Genomic DNA, 14,648 nt, shown 5'->3' with positions numbered 1-14,648 from the left:
ACCATGGTGACTTACACTGCTAGATACACTACTTACGCTGGGTCACTCATCCATACATCAGTGGAACACACTCTCTCTGTCACTCACACACTAGGGGTGACTTTTAGATTCACCAATCCACCTGAACTTCATGTCTGTGGACTGTGGGAGGAAACCCATGCAGATACATGGAGAGAACATGTAAACTCTTCTCAGACCGAGCAGGGATCACATCCTCTCACACCACAAAGGCACTGTGAGAGAGCAGCGCTACTCGCTGTGCCATCCATAAAAGTTATTCTTATATAGCGCTCAATCCTGATGACAGAACCAGAGCACTTTCGCAAGTTACAGACAAAAACAAATGACATTCCAACATGTATAACACATTATGCATGCAGGTAAGAAAAACAATTAAGACAAGGACAAAAACAAACAAACAAACACATTAATAGATCAAGAAATACAGGAATTTTAGATATTGCCAAGGATAAATTAAATTTCTACCTTGATGGGGATCAAACCTGCAGCCTTCCCTTCAGTAGTGCCACTTATCAGCTCAGTTTGCTGTGCAAATGAATGAATATTTTACAAAGCTAAAACTGTAAGTTACATTGCAAAAAAGTATCAGCTCCATAAACAATGAATAAATAAGAACTGATAATAATAATAACAATAATAATAAGAAGAATCTGAAGAAGAAGAAGAAGGAGAAGAAGAAGAAGGGGAGGAGGAGGAGGAGGAGAGAAGTATTTCTGTTTAACTGAAGATGTTTAACTGTTATAAGAGCAAGAATAAAACACGTCCATTTCTGAGCCAGGAGGAAGAGTTCTTGTAACTAAAGCCTCTTAAAATGAAACAAACGAGAACTTTTGCATCTGCACCAGAAGAAAGTTTTGGCGTACGGTGCAGGAATGTCCTGCCGTTTTGACCTCATGGTGTGAGTATTTGCACAGGACCTGTGTCTTCTGGGATTTCATGAGTTCATAGGATGCCAAGGGAAACCAGTAACAGTGACTAATTGTTACGGAGAAGACTCAGAGGTTGCGGTGCTGCTCCGTGCATGGCAAACTGAGCACTTTGGTGCAACGACCGCAAACTAAAAGAGCATAAATCTTGGTAACTCTGATAATGACGGCTCATTTAAACACCTACTGGAGCATCTTTGCATGTGTTTGCTGCAGAGATGCTCCAATCCATATATGAATGGATGTTGAGGGATCTCTCCAGCTGAAAGGTGGATCCAGATCTCCAGCCAACTGATTGCTAAAGCATTTCTCCCTACTGACTCTCTGCTTATGTGCTGTCAAGGGCCCCAGATGTCAGTCCTCCCTTTGCCGGTTCATTTTATACTCCCACAAACTGTAAATCCATTGCTAATATTCCGTAATACCCATGTTGGAACGGAGCTCTCCAGCGCCTTGATACCTCGACAATGGGGCAGTGACCCCACACTAACTGGCCTGCTTCAATGTGCGGGGGCCACGCACCCCCCCCCCCCCCTAATCGCCGCAGTTAATCCGCTTCCCTTTCAGTTCCTGGGCAGAATTCCTCACATAATTTCTGCTTTAATTTCCACTTTTCCACAATGGCCATTGAAGGAGTTCCATTCCTGGAGTCCATAGCGTCAGAGGTCTTCCAAAGAGATCCACGGGGGGTCTTCCATCAACCAGGGGCTCCTCCTTCATACCCAACACCCACCTGAGGTGCAGCATCATTCTTATCTAGACTTAGACTAATTCAAAAGACAAAAAAGGGTTAAATAATTTGGGGGCTGCGCAGAAAACCAATTTATTAATGAACTGAATTATCATCCCAAAGGTAATAACGGTCTTAGTAAAGAGAACGGGCCATGAAAAAGTAGACTAGTTTTTTGAATTCCATTTAAAAAATGTTTATTGGGCTGAATACACCAAGGATTATTTCCAACACTTTTCCAAGCCATCAGTGCAATTTGTTTGTAAAATCCCAGCTGGAGATGAGCTCTCCCGCTGTGCGTTTGTGCGCAAACAAAGGAGCGCTGGACGATGTCGGGGGTCTCGCGATGCCTCGAGGTCGACTGAGGACGGAGCGATGGAAAAAAAAAAAAAAAAAAAAATCGGTGTATTGTTTTTTTTTCTTTTTTTTTTTTTGAAAAGTATTGTTTTTGTTTTTTATTTCTTAGCGGATGGTGGCGGGGAAGAAGAGAAGATGAAAGGCAGCGGAAGGAGTCAGTGTGGCCAGCGAGAGCGAGAGCGAGAGCGAGCGGCGCTGTCCGCTGCGGCCGGTAGGGGGAGGCAAAGGGAGGCGCGGCTCGCAGAGGGATGGGGCGGAGGGTGGTGGTGGTGGTGGTGGTGGTGCTGGTGTTGGGGGGGGGGGGTGTGCGCGTGCTGCCTCCAGCCTCAAGCCTCCTCGCTCTCTGTCACATGGTGATCGCGCTGCGGAGCGGACGGTGCGGAGACCAGGCTGCCTCATGCTGCGCTCTCTGCTGTAGGGAGCGAGTCGAAGCCAGAGAGGAAGAGAAGGACTCATCACCCCTCCATCGATCCCTCATCCATCCACACACTCACCCTGCCACCCAGTCTCACTCAGTCATCCATCCATCGCGGGCGCGGATTCCGGAGGACCTTAAACCACCACCCATGTTCGGGAACGAGGGACCGGCCGCGCTGCTGCTCTGGCTCCTGGCGCCTCTGCAGGTAACATCTCCTCCGATCATCTCACATCTCTGATCTCCCATCTTCCCCGATGATCTCACGAGCTCCTTCCTTGTCGGTGTGACGCTGGAGTTGAGCTCTGGACCAGGTCTCTCTCTGTGTGTGTGTGTGTGTGTGTTGCTGGATGGAGGACGAGCTGGACCGGGGGGATCCGGACACTGATCGTGTCTCTGGAGATGACGAGGTCCGAAATGCGGTGTTTGTTGCCCCTGCGTAGTGTGTGTGTGTGCCTGTGTGTGTGTGTTCATGTAGACTCTGCTGCAGCACTTCACTTGTGTATAACCCCGAATACCCCCAGCGACAGAGGGGTAAAAAGCGGCGACAGAGATGCGGCATCTGGGTGTCGGACCACTGCACTGGGTTCTATCGAAGTGATACACACACACACACACACACACACACACACACGCACGCACTTCTCCACAGAACGCAGATACCCGCGGCACGAGCTGAGACGATAGGAGTCCCGTGAACATAAATCGATTCTTAATCTTTGTTTCTGATTTTCCTCCTTTTTTTGATACGTTGTGTCGATCGATGCGATGCCTCGCGCTGACTGTCGCGTTGAACGGATACACTCCTCCTCACTGCGCCGGCACACTGAGTCACTGTACTGTACAGTCAGACACACCGTGCAGCGCTCATTTCGCCGATCGGATACATACTCAGTATGATACTGTGTTACTATCCACGAGTAGCCAGAAGTGAGGCTGTCAACCGTGAGCGACACATTTGGCAAGATTAATTTGGGAGAAGAAATGCTCCCGCTGAAGTGCAGAGAGTGGGAGCCGAAACAAGTGTGAAGTTGTTCCCGGAGCGCAGGCGCTGAGTTCGGAGCCCATTCTCTACTGGCCGCTAAGTGCGCTTCCCTTTCCTTTCCAGAGTGACTACCAGAGCGACGAGCCTCGGGCTCCTTCAGTTCAGTACCAGTCCCCAGTGTGTGTGTTCCCCTTTCCTCCCCTGGCTCTAAACCCGATCATGATCATGCTGTGACTGACTGTGTGAGTGTGATGATGTTCGCTCTCCTTCCTTCCACGTACAGTCGCCGCAGAACACGGGAAATAACTCCGACAACAGTGCCCTTTGAGCTATTATAATAAATTGGCAGGATTTTCGGCACCGGTGTGTGAAGTGTGTTTGCTCAGCACTTTTCTGCTAGTTTCCCCCTCTCTAATCGAGCTGCAAATGTAACATCTCCGAGACACACTGGTGGATGAAAAAAAAAAAAAAAAAAAGGCCTTGATTTTAAAGAGCACTGACTGTTTGAGATATTTATTGCAGATATTGCAGTGATGGGCTTCTGCACTGAGTTGGGTTCTTGCTGGAATCCACACAGACAAAGAAACAAGGACATTAGTTCTCTATTTTTAACCTGCCTTCGCCGGCTGCGCTCCTGTTTGTTGCGGTGCTGTTTGTTGACAATGTGTGTGATGTGGATTGGGTTCGAGTGGTCAAATCCAAATTCCAGTGATTGAAATAACAAGTGGCTCTGACGCCCACTGTGAGCTTTCCACATTCTTTCAGGGTGTGTGTGTGTGTGTGTGTAGAGGGGAGGGTGTTGCCTGTGTATCTCTGTGTGTATGCTCCTGTGTATGGTGGGAAGGTTTGGTGTGTGTGTGTGTGTGTGTGTGTGTGTGTGTGTGTGTGTGTGTGTGTGTGTGTGTGTGTGTGTGGTTTAGCATTTGGCGGACCGCCGTTGTCGAAGTTGGTGCACGAAGCTGGCGAAGGGTTTGCAGCTCCTCTGATCAGATGCACTTCCTCGTCTTGCGTGCCAGATTTCGCGTCACTTTTTCCCCTAATTGAACCCTGTAGGAATGTTTAAAATGTATAATTATGACAGATATTATGGCGGACGTCTGACGCGAGGCCAAAAAAAAACGCTGTGACCAGTTCATTACAAACTGAAACAAATTCCACATTAGTGCAAAACCGTTTAACTAGCTGTGCTGTCTGAAAAATAAAATAAAATACCAACCTTTACAGGCAGCTGTAATTCAATAAACATGTGCAATGTTCAGATGAAAATGCAATGTAGCACTGAGTGGTTTTTCAGAGATGCCTTGTAAAACAAGGCATTTCTCCTTACCGTCCTGCCCAACACTGGATTGTGTGCACGTAATGTTTAAATTATGGAAGAAGAGTCCACCCCCCACCCCCCCAGCAGACCCCCTGCAACGCCACAGGGAACCGTGCTGAAGATAGACTGAAAGGGCTGGTGGGGGCAGGGTGGCATTGAAGCTTCTCTCAGAAGCCCTTCGAAGATCTGACTCTTCAAAATTGGATCCAGAGGGACTGAGGTTCAGATGCCCCAGGAATGACGGGGACCTCAATCGGCCTGGAGGCTCTTTGAGAAGATCAGAGAACCGAGGATGTTCCGTGCAGCAGAAGTGGACCGTGGTGTGTATCTACAAGGGGGTCACGAAACATCTCCACCCTTGTCAGATGCTCATTTTCCACACGGCTTTGCCGGTTGCTTCTCCCGAGGCAGCACCCTTTGCTCAAGATCGTGCGCTCGTTGGTCCGAGAGCCGGGCAGCCCCTGCATCCGGGCCCCCGCAGACAATCGAGGCCTGTTCCCGCTGCGCCTCTCCTCGGGAAACCGTTAACCCTTCTGCCCCTTTCGCAGCAACTCAAGACCCAAAAACTGACTGTCGCTCCTGTAGGACCGCGGGGGCAGAGCGATGTCGCTGGTGTGTTCAGCTGTGTGTACCGCATGATTTATGTCACACTCCTTCCTCAGATCTCCGCGGAGGGCCGAGGGACCCCATTGTGCCAACCTGGATTTTCAGAAGACATCTATGAGGCGGAGCTCTCCGAGGATGTTGTCGAGGGAAAGCCCGTCGCTCACGGTAACGCTACTCCTCACTTACAAACTCGAGGAAAGTGTGCGGGGCCGCTCAGCTGCGCGCCATACAGTCGGGGGTGGAGAGCACAATTTAATCAATGCTCTGCTTTTAAAAGGGGATAAACAGTGCTTTTCTTTTCTTTGTGTACTAATAGAACCGAGTCCCATCAGACCGCGTTTTAATGAGCGCGCGTTGCTTTTTTAATGATTTAGGGTGATGCCGAAGTGAAGTCTGATATTATGAGCGCAGTCGCTTGGTGGAACATGAAAACAAATAAGAAACGCTTTGGGAAAAGGGCAGTATGGAATATGAAATGGACGTGGAGGGTGCTGGACTGTTTCACTTCTCTCTTTGTTGGACTGTGTTATTGTCCTGTTACTTTGTGGCGAACTGGCTCAGTGGATGACTGGTAACCCTGACATCATGTGCTGTGTCGCGGCTCCCAGGAACCCCGGCCTTTCATGTGGTTTTTTTTTTTTAAGGAATTTTGCCTCTGAGTTGCGGGTTCTTAATATTTGTTATGTCTCATTTCTATCATGGCAGCAGATGTATGAGGTTTAAGCTCAAGTCTTAAATTTTATTATAAGAACTCAGCTTATGGAGATGGTCCGTGTGGAAAGAATTATGGTGGTTAAAGGAGTGGCTTAACAACCACTAGGTTACAGGATCAAGTCCCAGGGGAAGCTCTGGCAAAGTACTTTCAACCTGAAGAAATATATATATGTCCAGGTGTAGAAGTGGTTAAGACAAGCAATTTTAATCTTCGAACTTGGTTTAGTAAAGATGTTTGCCAAGCACCTTACGCCCTGTGTTGCCGGGTAGGCTCCGGTTCCCTGTGACCCCGTATGGGACAAGCAGTTCTGAAAATGTGTGTGTGTGTGTGTGTGTTTGCCAAGCATCAAAATTTCAATACTAATCATTTGTTGCTTGTTTGACGATGATTATGCAACTGCAGTACTGTATTGTGGGTTTTTAATGTGTGACATTATTAATCTGGCGATCCGAAAAATCATTGTACATTTGTAGCTCGCTGCCAGTTACAGAAGAATGACACGGTTGTCTGCCGCAGATATGAGAAAAAGTAACGTACTCTTTAATTTTTTTGTTTCTTCTTCCCTTGTGACAGATCGTCCGCTTACAAAATCTTAAATGTACATATTTGCGAGATAATTATGTATTTTCTGATTACGTAGTTTTCCACTTGTAGCTGATGAATGGGGGGGGGGGGGGCGGTGGCGCAGTGGGTTGTACCAGGTCCTGCTCTCCAGTGGGTCTGGGGCTCAAGTCCCGCTTGGGGTGCCTTGCAATGGACTGGCGTCCCCTCCCCCTCCAGCCCCATGCCCTGTGTTGCCGGGTTAGGCTCCGGCTCCCCACAACCCCGTATGGGATGACCGGTTCAGACGGTGTGTGTGTGTGTGTGTGTGTGTGTGTGTGCGCGTGCTGATGAATACTGTTCAACATGCTGAACACACAAGGCCCAAACCCAAACGTTAGCACTGGTACCCTACAATGAAGGTGCGCGCCACGGCCGCTGAGCCCCGTGCTCCTTCCGTATTACGGTAAATGCTATAATTACCCTGCGGTCAGGTGGTCGCTGATGTAATCTTTGTGGATTTCTAACCGGCTTCTGTAAGCAAGGCCCAAAGAAAGCCGTGGTCGACTTGCCGGAACGAGGTGCGTTGAGGCCTTAAACGTTGAACAAAAGGGCCCTACCAGCATTTCATTTAACAATGGGCGCCCAAAGTCGCAGTTTAAAGAGACTTTGAGTCTGGATTCGGGGCAGGAACTCTCACTTATGCCACCAGCATACGGTCGGCGTTTGATGTGGCGGCTGATGAATTTCCTTCCTGTGTCGAGTTGGGGCAGTCAGTGATCTGCTCTCTCTTTGTTTGCTTCCCCTATTGAGAGGCTCCTGAAGGGGAACCGGCCCTCCGTCTTTGGAATGGGCCCATTAGGAGGCGTTCTTTTGTCAAGCGCTGCGGAATTATGTTAATTAAGTCTCATCTGTTAATGAATGACGCCAACGTCAACTCATAATGGCCTTGTTAGACAGCCTCCGTTATCAGCTCACATCAGGCCTTTTTTCAGGTTTGATGGGGTTTCTGCTGAAGCGTGTTCCTACTGTAAATTTACCTGGTTGTTAGAAGCACTCTTTGGCCCATGAAGATTAAAGGGAGGCCGAAACACGCAGCTATCTGTCCACTGGAGCTCTCCCTGTGTCAACATAAGCAGGATTTGTCCAAAATCTGGTGTTAGGATGTATTGTGACCGTAAAAGGGAAACTTGCTGGGGCTGATCTGTCAGCAGCAAAGAGCTGTGAAATGTCCGACTGGTGGAGCGGAGCCGTCAAAAAGCTCAAGGAGGTCGTGGGAAAAGGGTGGCCCCGCAGAAGGTCAATGATGGACAGCAATTGGAGGAGAAGAAAGGTAATGCAACGAATAGTCTGGCTTGAGTTGGGGGCCCAGTGCCTCCTTAGAGCTTCAAGAGATGGATATCAAGTCCTGGTCGATCACCTCAGAGGAGCAAAGTAGGAGTAAAAAATGCATGTCATGGCTTCATTGATCACGTAGGGCCAGCTGATAAATATCATGGCCTTGTTGATCTCCTCAGAGGGTCAGAGGATTGATTTTATGGCCAGGTTGATGTCATCAGACGGTGAGAAGATGGATATCCTGGTTTGGTTGATCTCGTCAGATACTGAGAAGATTTTGGATTATGGAGACTAGTTTTCTGTGCCCGTACATACAGCTGAGGTTATACTAGTTCCCAGTAATAACGATTAATAAACATTTTTTATAACTATATTCTTTTACAATCACAGACTTCTGTGTAGGTTTCATTAATTATTTCATTTCACTGTAGATGTGCAGTAGTCAGGCTGTAATTGACTCCTGTTCATAATTCTATAGGCTACTTTTAATATCACGGACCTTTGTGTAGTTTTGATGGAAGGCCGATTAGTTATATAAAACCCAGGTTTATGTTTATGCACTTGAATGCCGCTTTGAACACTGATCCTCATGGCTGAATAGAGCAGAAAATAATTAAAAAAAAAATCTTTTTTGACTTGTACACCGAAGGACGCTGTGGAGACAAGCCGTGCTGTATGGGGATGGAATGGGAGAGGTCACCCACCGGTCAGCCAGGGCTTCGCCATTCTTCAGGACGACTTATTACTATATTGTAGCTGGAGACTCGTTCCTCATACAGAAGGTTCTGTCCTTTTCTGAAGGCTGGAGGATGTGGGTGGACTACAGGTTGACTGAGAAAAACCTTTGTGCGTCAATGTAACTCGGGTACTTAACTAACAACTCGCCCACAAACGGTTAATTCGGTCGTCTTAATTGCCGTCAGCACTCTTTATAAAAGTGAGGCTAAACACCGAGGATGCCTGAAATTGGATTGCCGAACAGGGTCCAGAGCAGCACAGTTGATAAATACTTAATCATGTGTGGCTATAGTGATTATGCTAAGAGCTTCTCTTGGTAGAAACTTTTAATTTGAATTGGCAGTTTATAAGGGGACGCAGTGTTTCTGCGGAATGGTGTTTCACTTTGAAAAGCGTTTTATTAGTTTTGTTTTCTGCCGTAATTTATTGGATGTCAGAAATATAAAGACGAGGTGCAGAATAATCGTAACTGAAATTGCAGGAAGCATTATACCAAAACCTTTGGCCACGCCCAGCTGTCATTAAGCACATGTGATAAGCGCATATTCACATTCATGCAATAGAATGCGGTCAAGGGTTAGACCCGTTTTTTTTTTTCCTTTCTCCAAGCTCAGACTGTGAATTGCAGAAGTTTCTGACTGATGCTGAGTTAACATGAAAAGTTGGCTGTGCCTATGAATCAGTTGCTATCATTTTTTATTGGAGAAGATCCATTTTCATGGCGGCACAGTGGGTCTGCATTTAGCACTGGTGTCTTGTTCCTGGGCCGTGGATTTGGACCTGGGTTAGATTCAGTCTGTGTGGGGTTCGCATGTTTTCCCTGAGTACTTGTGAGTTTCCTTCAGATGCTGTGGTTTCCTCCCACAGTCCAAAGATATGTATTTCAGGTGAACAGCTGACTCTAAATTACCCTTTGTGTGTGTGTGTGTGTGTGTGTGTGTGTGTGAGAGAGAGAGAGAGAGAGATAGAGATTGTCCTGTCTAGGTGTACCCTGCCTTAAACCTTATGCCTACAGGGTAGACTCTGGACCACTGTGACTCTACGCTGGACAAGGATTTACTGAAAATGGATGGATGAGTCAAGATTTGTCAATTTCAATTTAAAATGTGCTCAGAAAGTTCCAAGAAAGATGAAGACAGCATAAGAAAGGTTATTTGCAGTGGATTTCCTAAAACTAATGAAGGACTCAAGCAAAGGGGTCTAGTCAGATGTGTGCTGCTGGACCTACCCCAGGGGGGTGGATAGAAGAAGAAGCCAGTTAATGGTCACTGCGGAGCCATTTGTGACTGGTGGGTCCAAGGTGTCACTCTGTGTAATTACAAACAGGTAAAAGCTATTTAACACGAGTTCACGTGTGCCGTGGTCAGATGTCCTCGTTGTCGGCATTGCCTTGGGTCTGCGGTGCATTTACAGCAGCAGCAGCGTAGCGGTGGCTTCCTGGGCCTTTGCGGCGAAGCCAGAACTGAAGCTTTGTTCTCGGAAAGTAGGTTAATGAAAAGCCCAAAAGCCTGATGGAACTTAATACACCTTTGTCTCATACCCCCCCCCCCCCCCCGCCCCTTGCCACCCCCCACCCAGCTCCCCCTTCTTTATCCTACTTTCCCTCACCGGCTAAATTTCTCATTTAAGATTTTGTTAATTAAGTGTGCACTGACAGGGGGAGAGTGGGGAAGCTAAGCCCATATTCTATTTCATATGCAGTTCCCTCTCAGCGGCACAGAGTGGGCCGTGTCGGCGCCCCCGCCGGGCTCTCTTCACCCAGGCGACACGCTCCAGCGGTTTTACACTGCGGTTTAAACATGCAAGGTCAACAAAGCGATGCGGTCGCGCCGATGAGCGGGAAACAAACGCACGAGTTCAGATGCTGCCACTTACTCATCGGAGCCGCAAGAGGAACGTGACCCCAACACTCAGAGGAGCTTCCTTATGATTCCCACTCGCCGTCCGTGAAACTCTTTCCCATAATCTGTGGTTCAGAAATGCTCAAAGGTAATGTCTGCAAAGGTGTGACCTGGCTCGGCAGGTGGTGTAGTGGTTAGGAGTGCTGTGTTGCACTTGAAGGACCTGGGTTCAAGTCCCTCCTCCTGTTGCAGTACAGTACCTTTGATAAAGGTAGTTACCCTGAACTAATACAGTGAGAGTTACCCTACTGTACAAATGGGTACATCACTGTAAGTACCTTAGCACTGCAAGTTGCTCTGGAGTGGGGGGGAAAAAAAATTGCAAGTGAGATGAGCTGTGCTTAGTTAGTTGTCCATAACTAGAGATGGAACTTTTACACAAACATTGAACATGTATATGTAAGAAATAATAACATGTTTTGAATTTAGGCCACATGTACAGTAGTGGTTATTCCAAGAGCTGAGATTAATGGTCATTTCTATAATGAAATAGTTTGTTATAATAAAAATGTAACCCGAAGGTGGCAGACTGGACAGAACTGTAGTGTGTCGGTATGTGTATTTACAGCATGGCGATACAGATTGCCGTGGCAATTGCGGAGTAACCAAAGGTCCGAGCGTCAATTTTATTAGTGGCGTGAGAAGGCAGAGCTTCAGGATATGTTCAGAAGTCAACACGTCTGCGGTTCCTGTGCGCACATTAAGAATGTGGCACAACTGGGTCATCACACATGACGGGAAGCCCATATAGGATGTATAAAAATAAAAGACTTAATTTGGTCTTCCATTCACATTGGAAATAAAGCATGGATGTTTTAAATTATTGCATACATTTGTTTAAGTGACACTTTTGACCAAAGCAGTGCATTTATACAGCAGGGTATTTTTACTGTATCAATTCAGACTAAGAACATTTATCAAGGGTCCTACAGCAGGAGGTGGGATTTGCACCCTCCTTTGGAGTGGAAAGCAACAGCTCTCTAACCATTATGCTAGCCACTTCCCGGTGAGCTTAAATGTTAATTATTTCATTTAGCAGGGGATCGACAAGCCAAATAATTAAAAGTTAACATGGCCTATATGCTGCCTGTGTTAATCCTTTTTGTGTGTCTATTTCCTTGTGGTCAATCCAGTCGCATGCAGATTATCTGCCATTAGTGGATTATTTATTTATTTATCTATCTATCTGCGAGCTGATCGATAAATTCAGGGTCTTTGTTTGGCCTGATCGATGCGTTGTAATGAAGTCCGTGCTCCAATTCCCAGCTAAGCAGTTCTGCGGGGATTGAAGTATTGGGCTATTTTTTATTGTTAGGAAGCGCAATAAATTGGGCCATGTCGCGGAGCTCGCGCTCTCTCTTTATGCTTTGCATGTTGCATTTGCTGCGCACTTGAGCGAAAGTGGCGCAGCTTTAATGTTGCTTGTAATATATTCAGCCGTTGCGTATGGCGGTCGTAATTGCTAGGTTTTGAATTAGCCGGAGCAACAGTATATGAGTGGCCTTTCGGGGCGATGCTCTCATGTCCTGTATCATGGCCGTAAAATAAGGAAAAGTACATCCGTCGGCGTCTAACTCACGCTCCTGTGTATCTTCCGGGCTGCCTTCCTGCTGTGATGGGAGGACATATTTTATTCATGTGTGACCTTTTGCCATCCCTTCCTTATCAAGCCACTTGTCTGCACATTGTCTTGTTGCATTTCTGAGCGCTGCGACGTCGTCAGCGGCCCTCTGATGCGCGCCTACGGTTGCTCGGCTAACCCGCCTGTGCACTTATCTTAAACTCCCAGTTCCCGCTTATCGCCACCGAGTCTGAGTGACGGTAATATTGGTAGGCGTCTGGTTGCCATGGCACTCTCTTCGCTGCGCGCCTGCATGTCCTTGGCATATTATGAGTCCATTAAGCTCCGAAGTCCCACAATGCCTTGGGGCCCGCCCTAGCAGTAAGGGCTGGTGCACGCAGCTGGTGCCAGGGGACGCCGAGCGCAGACCAAACTGTACGCTCTTCAATCGACTCTTTATTTCAGTTTTTATCTGAGTGGCCGCTGTTGTTTCATGCGCTTTCAGTCCAAATCCCGCACTTAACCATTCAGCTAAAACTGTGGTTCACACACACACACACATACACATACACACACACACACACAGACACAGACTAACCTAACCTGCAATTGCTTTTGAAAAGCAGGTATTGCAGTTGAGGTCTTCAGATAAAATGCATCCATCCACACTATTTTGAATATCGCAATTGGGTTTTTTTCTTCGTTTTTTTTCTCTTCAGCAACTACAGATCTTGAATTATGTCTTTGGTTTCTGAGTGTTGCTGCTATTCAGGTTTTGATCTCAGAGTTGGGTCTGTGCATTTTAATGAATGTTGGAAACATCCGGAAACATGCTACGCGACCTCACCGTGTAATGAGCCTGTGTATAAATAGCTGCGTTGACCTTGCTTGTAGGGTGTTTTCTCCTGTTTCTTCCTGTCTGAACCCTCAGACAAATCAGAAAAATAAAATGCATATTCCTGAGCACAGTGTACACCGCGGTTGGGTGTTGGGGCAAAACGTTGAAGAGCACAACATTTCCTGGGATTGCTTCTCCACAAAGAAGGCCCTGTTTACATCGTCCACTTGTAAGGAAAATGGGAGGAATTCCGGAACTTTCACCGCAGCACATTCACGATGGGTTTCACATAGCTCGATTTCCTCATTACCGCCGGCTGCGGCTGAGCACCCCTTCGCTGAACTTCCCATTTTGAATGGATCGCTGCCTCTGGGCGCTTAGCTTCGGGAGGAGGATTTTTCCTCATGCTCTCATATTTCCTGCTACTTTGTGATTTTTTTTTGGCTATTGATTAACCTCCTGGTGGATCTCAAATTCAGTGTGAGAGAGTGTCTGTCAGCACAATGGCGTCCGTGGTTTGCGCCATCTGCGCTTGCCGCTTTGTATGTGTGAACGTCTGTGCTGAAGACACACGCCTGCCAGCCGTCCACCTGAATTTTTGCACCGCACAAAAACACAACAATAACAGGCTTCCATATTCATACTTCTTCCTGGAAGAGCCTTCATTAACGCTTTGCTCATTTGCATGAAGAAATTAGCTTGCCGAACAAGAATAGCTAGAAGACTGAGCAAGTGTGCAAGAAGAAATAACCAGTTGGGCATAGGTAGTGTAACACAAATTTGTTCAGTTCAGTTCATCCCGATTTATTTCACCTTTCCCAACATGTTACCTGAAAAAAAGATAGCCAACCAGCTAGTAAACTGGGATAGATAGATAGATAGATAGATAGATAGATAGATAGATAGATAGATAGATATCACACTGATTCTGAACCTTCATCCCAGCAGTGACAACTGACACATGGATTGTATTCTGCTGATGAAGGGACTCTTATATGCTCGGTGTGTGTGTGTGTGTGTGTGTGTGTGTGTGTTACCTATTGTATAATCGCTCAGATCCTATTACCCTTCTCCATATCGCTCTTCTGTGAGCTGCCAGACATGGTCCAGCGAGACCCCCTGGCCCGGGGTCATCGTATTCAGATTGGCAGGCGTGCTGAGAGGTGCAGAGTCCCCAATTTCCCACTTTTCCTAGGTCATTTTCTTCATCCTTGATAAACTGGTTCACGTCTATTTCCTTCCGCTTGCAAAAGCGCTCGAGACGGCCGTTCCTGCGAGAGCTCGGAGTCCCCCACGGACCGAGGGCGGAAGCGTCTCGTGATGCCGAAAGGCCCTCCCGCCGTTTGTCATAATGAACGAAATGGAGTTGGCTGCGAGCCAGGCGGCTCTGGTCACTGAATTAATCTCACTACACATTTATCAGTTCTCCAAATATGTTTTTTATCGTCAATCACAGAATCTAAATAAACCTGAGCCTCCAGCCTGCACTGCTCCTCAGCAGGCTGCAGTTACCGCCATTTCCAGTGATTTACAGATGTCACCTGTAGAGCCTGAATTCTGCATCAGACCGAATGTGTACAAAATGTCCATATAAAGCAGGTTACTGTACCTCAGTGTGTATATTCCCAGGTTTTGGCTGACTGGTCTGTATATAAGTGG

The 14,648-nt window shown here is 47.1% G+C and overlaps 1 protein-coding gene across 1 annotated transcript in view; it reads left to right on the top strand.

Annotated features, from left to right (window-relative positions):
- Nucleotides 1–2,334: 2,334 nt before the first annotated feature.
- The window catches only part of LOC108937722 (cadherin-2-like), a 58,724-nt gene continuing 46,410 nt past the window's right edge, over nucleotides 2,335–14,648 (top strand). Inside the window, exons 1-2 of the mRNA XM_018757828.2 lie at nucleotides 2,335–2,657; nucleotides 5,415–5,523. Coding sequence (XP_018613344.1) covers nucleotides 2,385–2,657; nucleotides 5,415–5,523 — 382 coding nt within the window. The 5' untranslated portion in view covers nucleotides 2,335–2,384. The remainder of the gene's footprint in view (nucleotides 2,658–5,414; nucleotides 5,524–14,648) is intronic.

This window comes from Scleropages formosus, chromosome 7 (genome assembly GCF_900964775.1).
Source record: "Scleropages formosus chromosome 7, fSclFor1.1, whole genome shotgun sequence".
Classification (NCBI taxonomy): domain Eukaryota; kingdom Metazoa; phylum Chordata; class Actinopteri; order Osteoglossiformes; family Osteoglossidae; genus Scleropages; species Scleropages formosus.
This window is presented reverse-complemented; position numbering and strand designations above follow the sequence as displayed.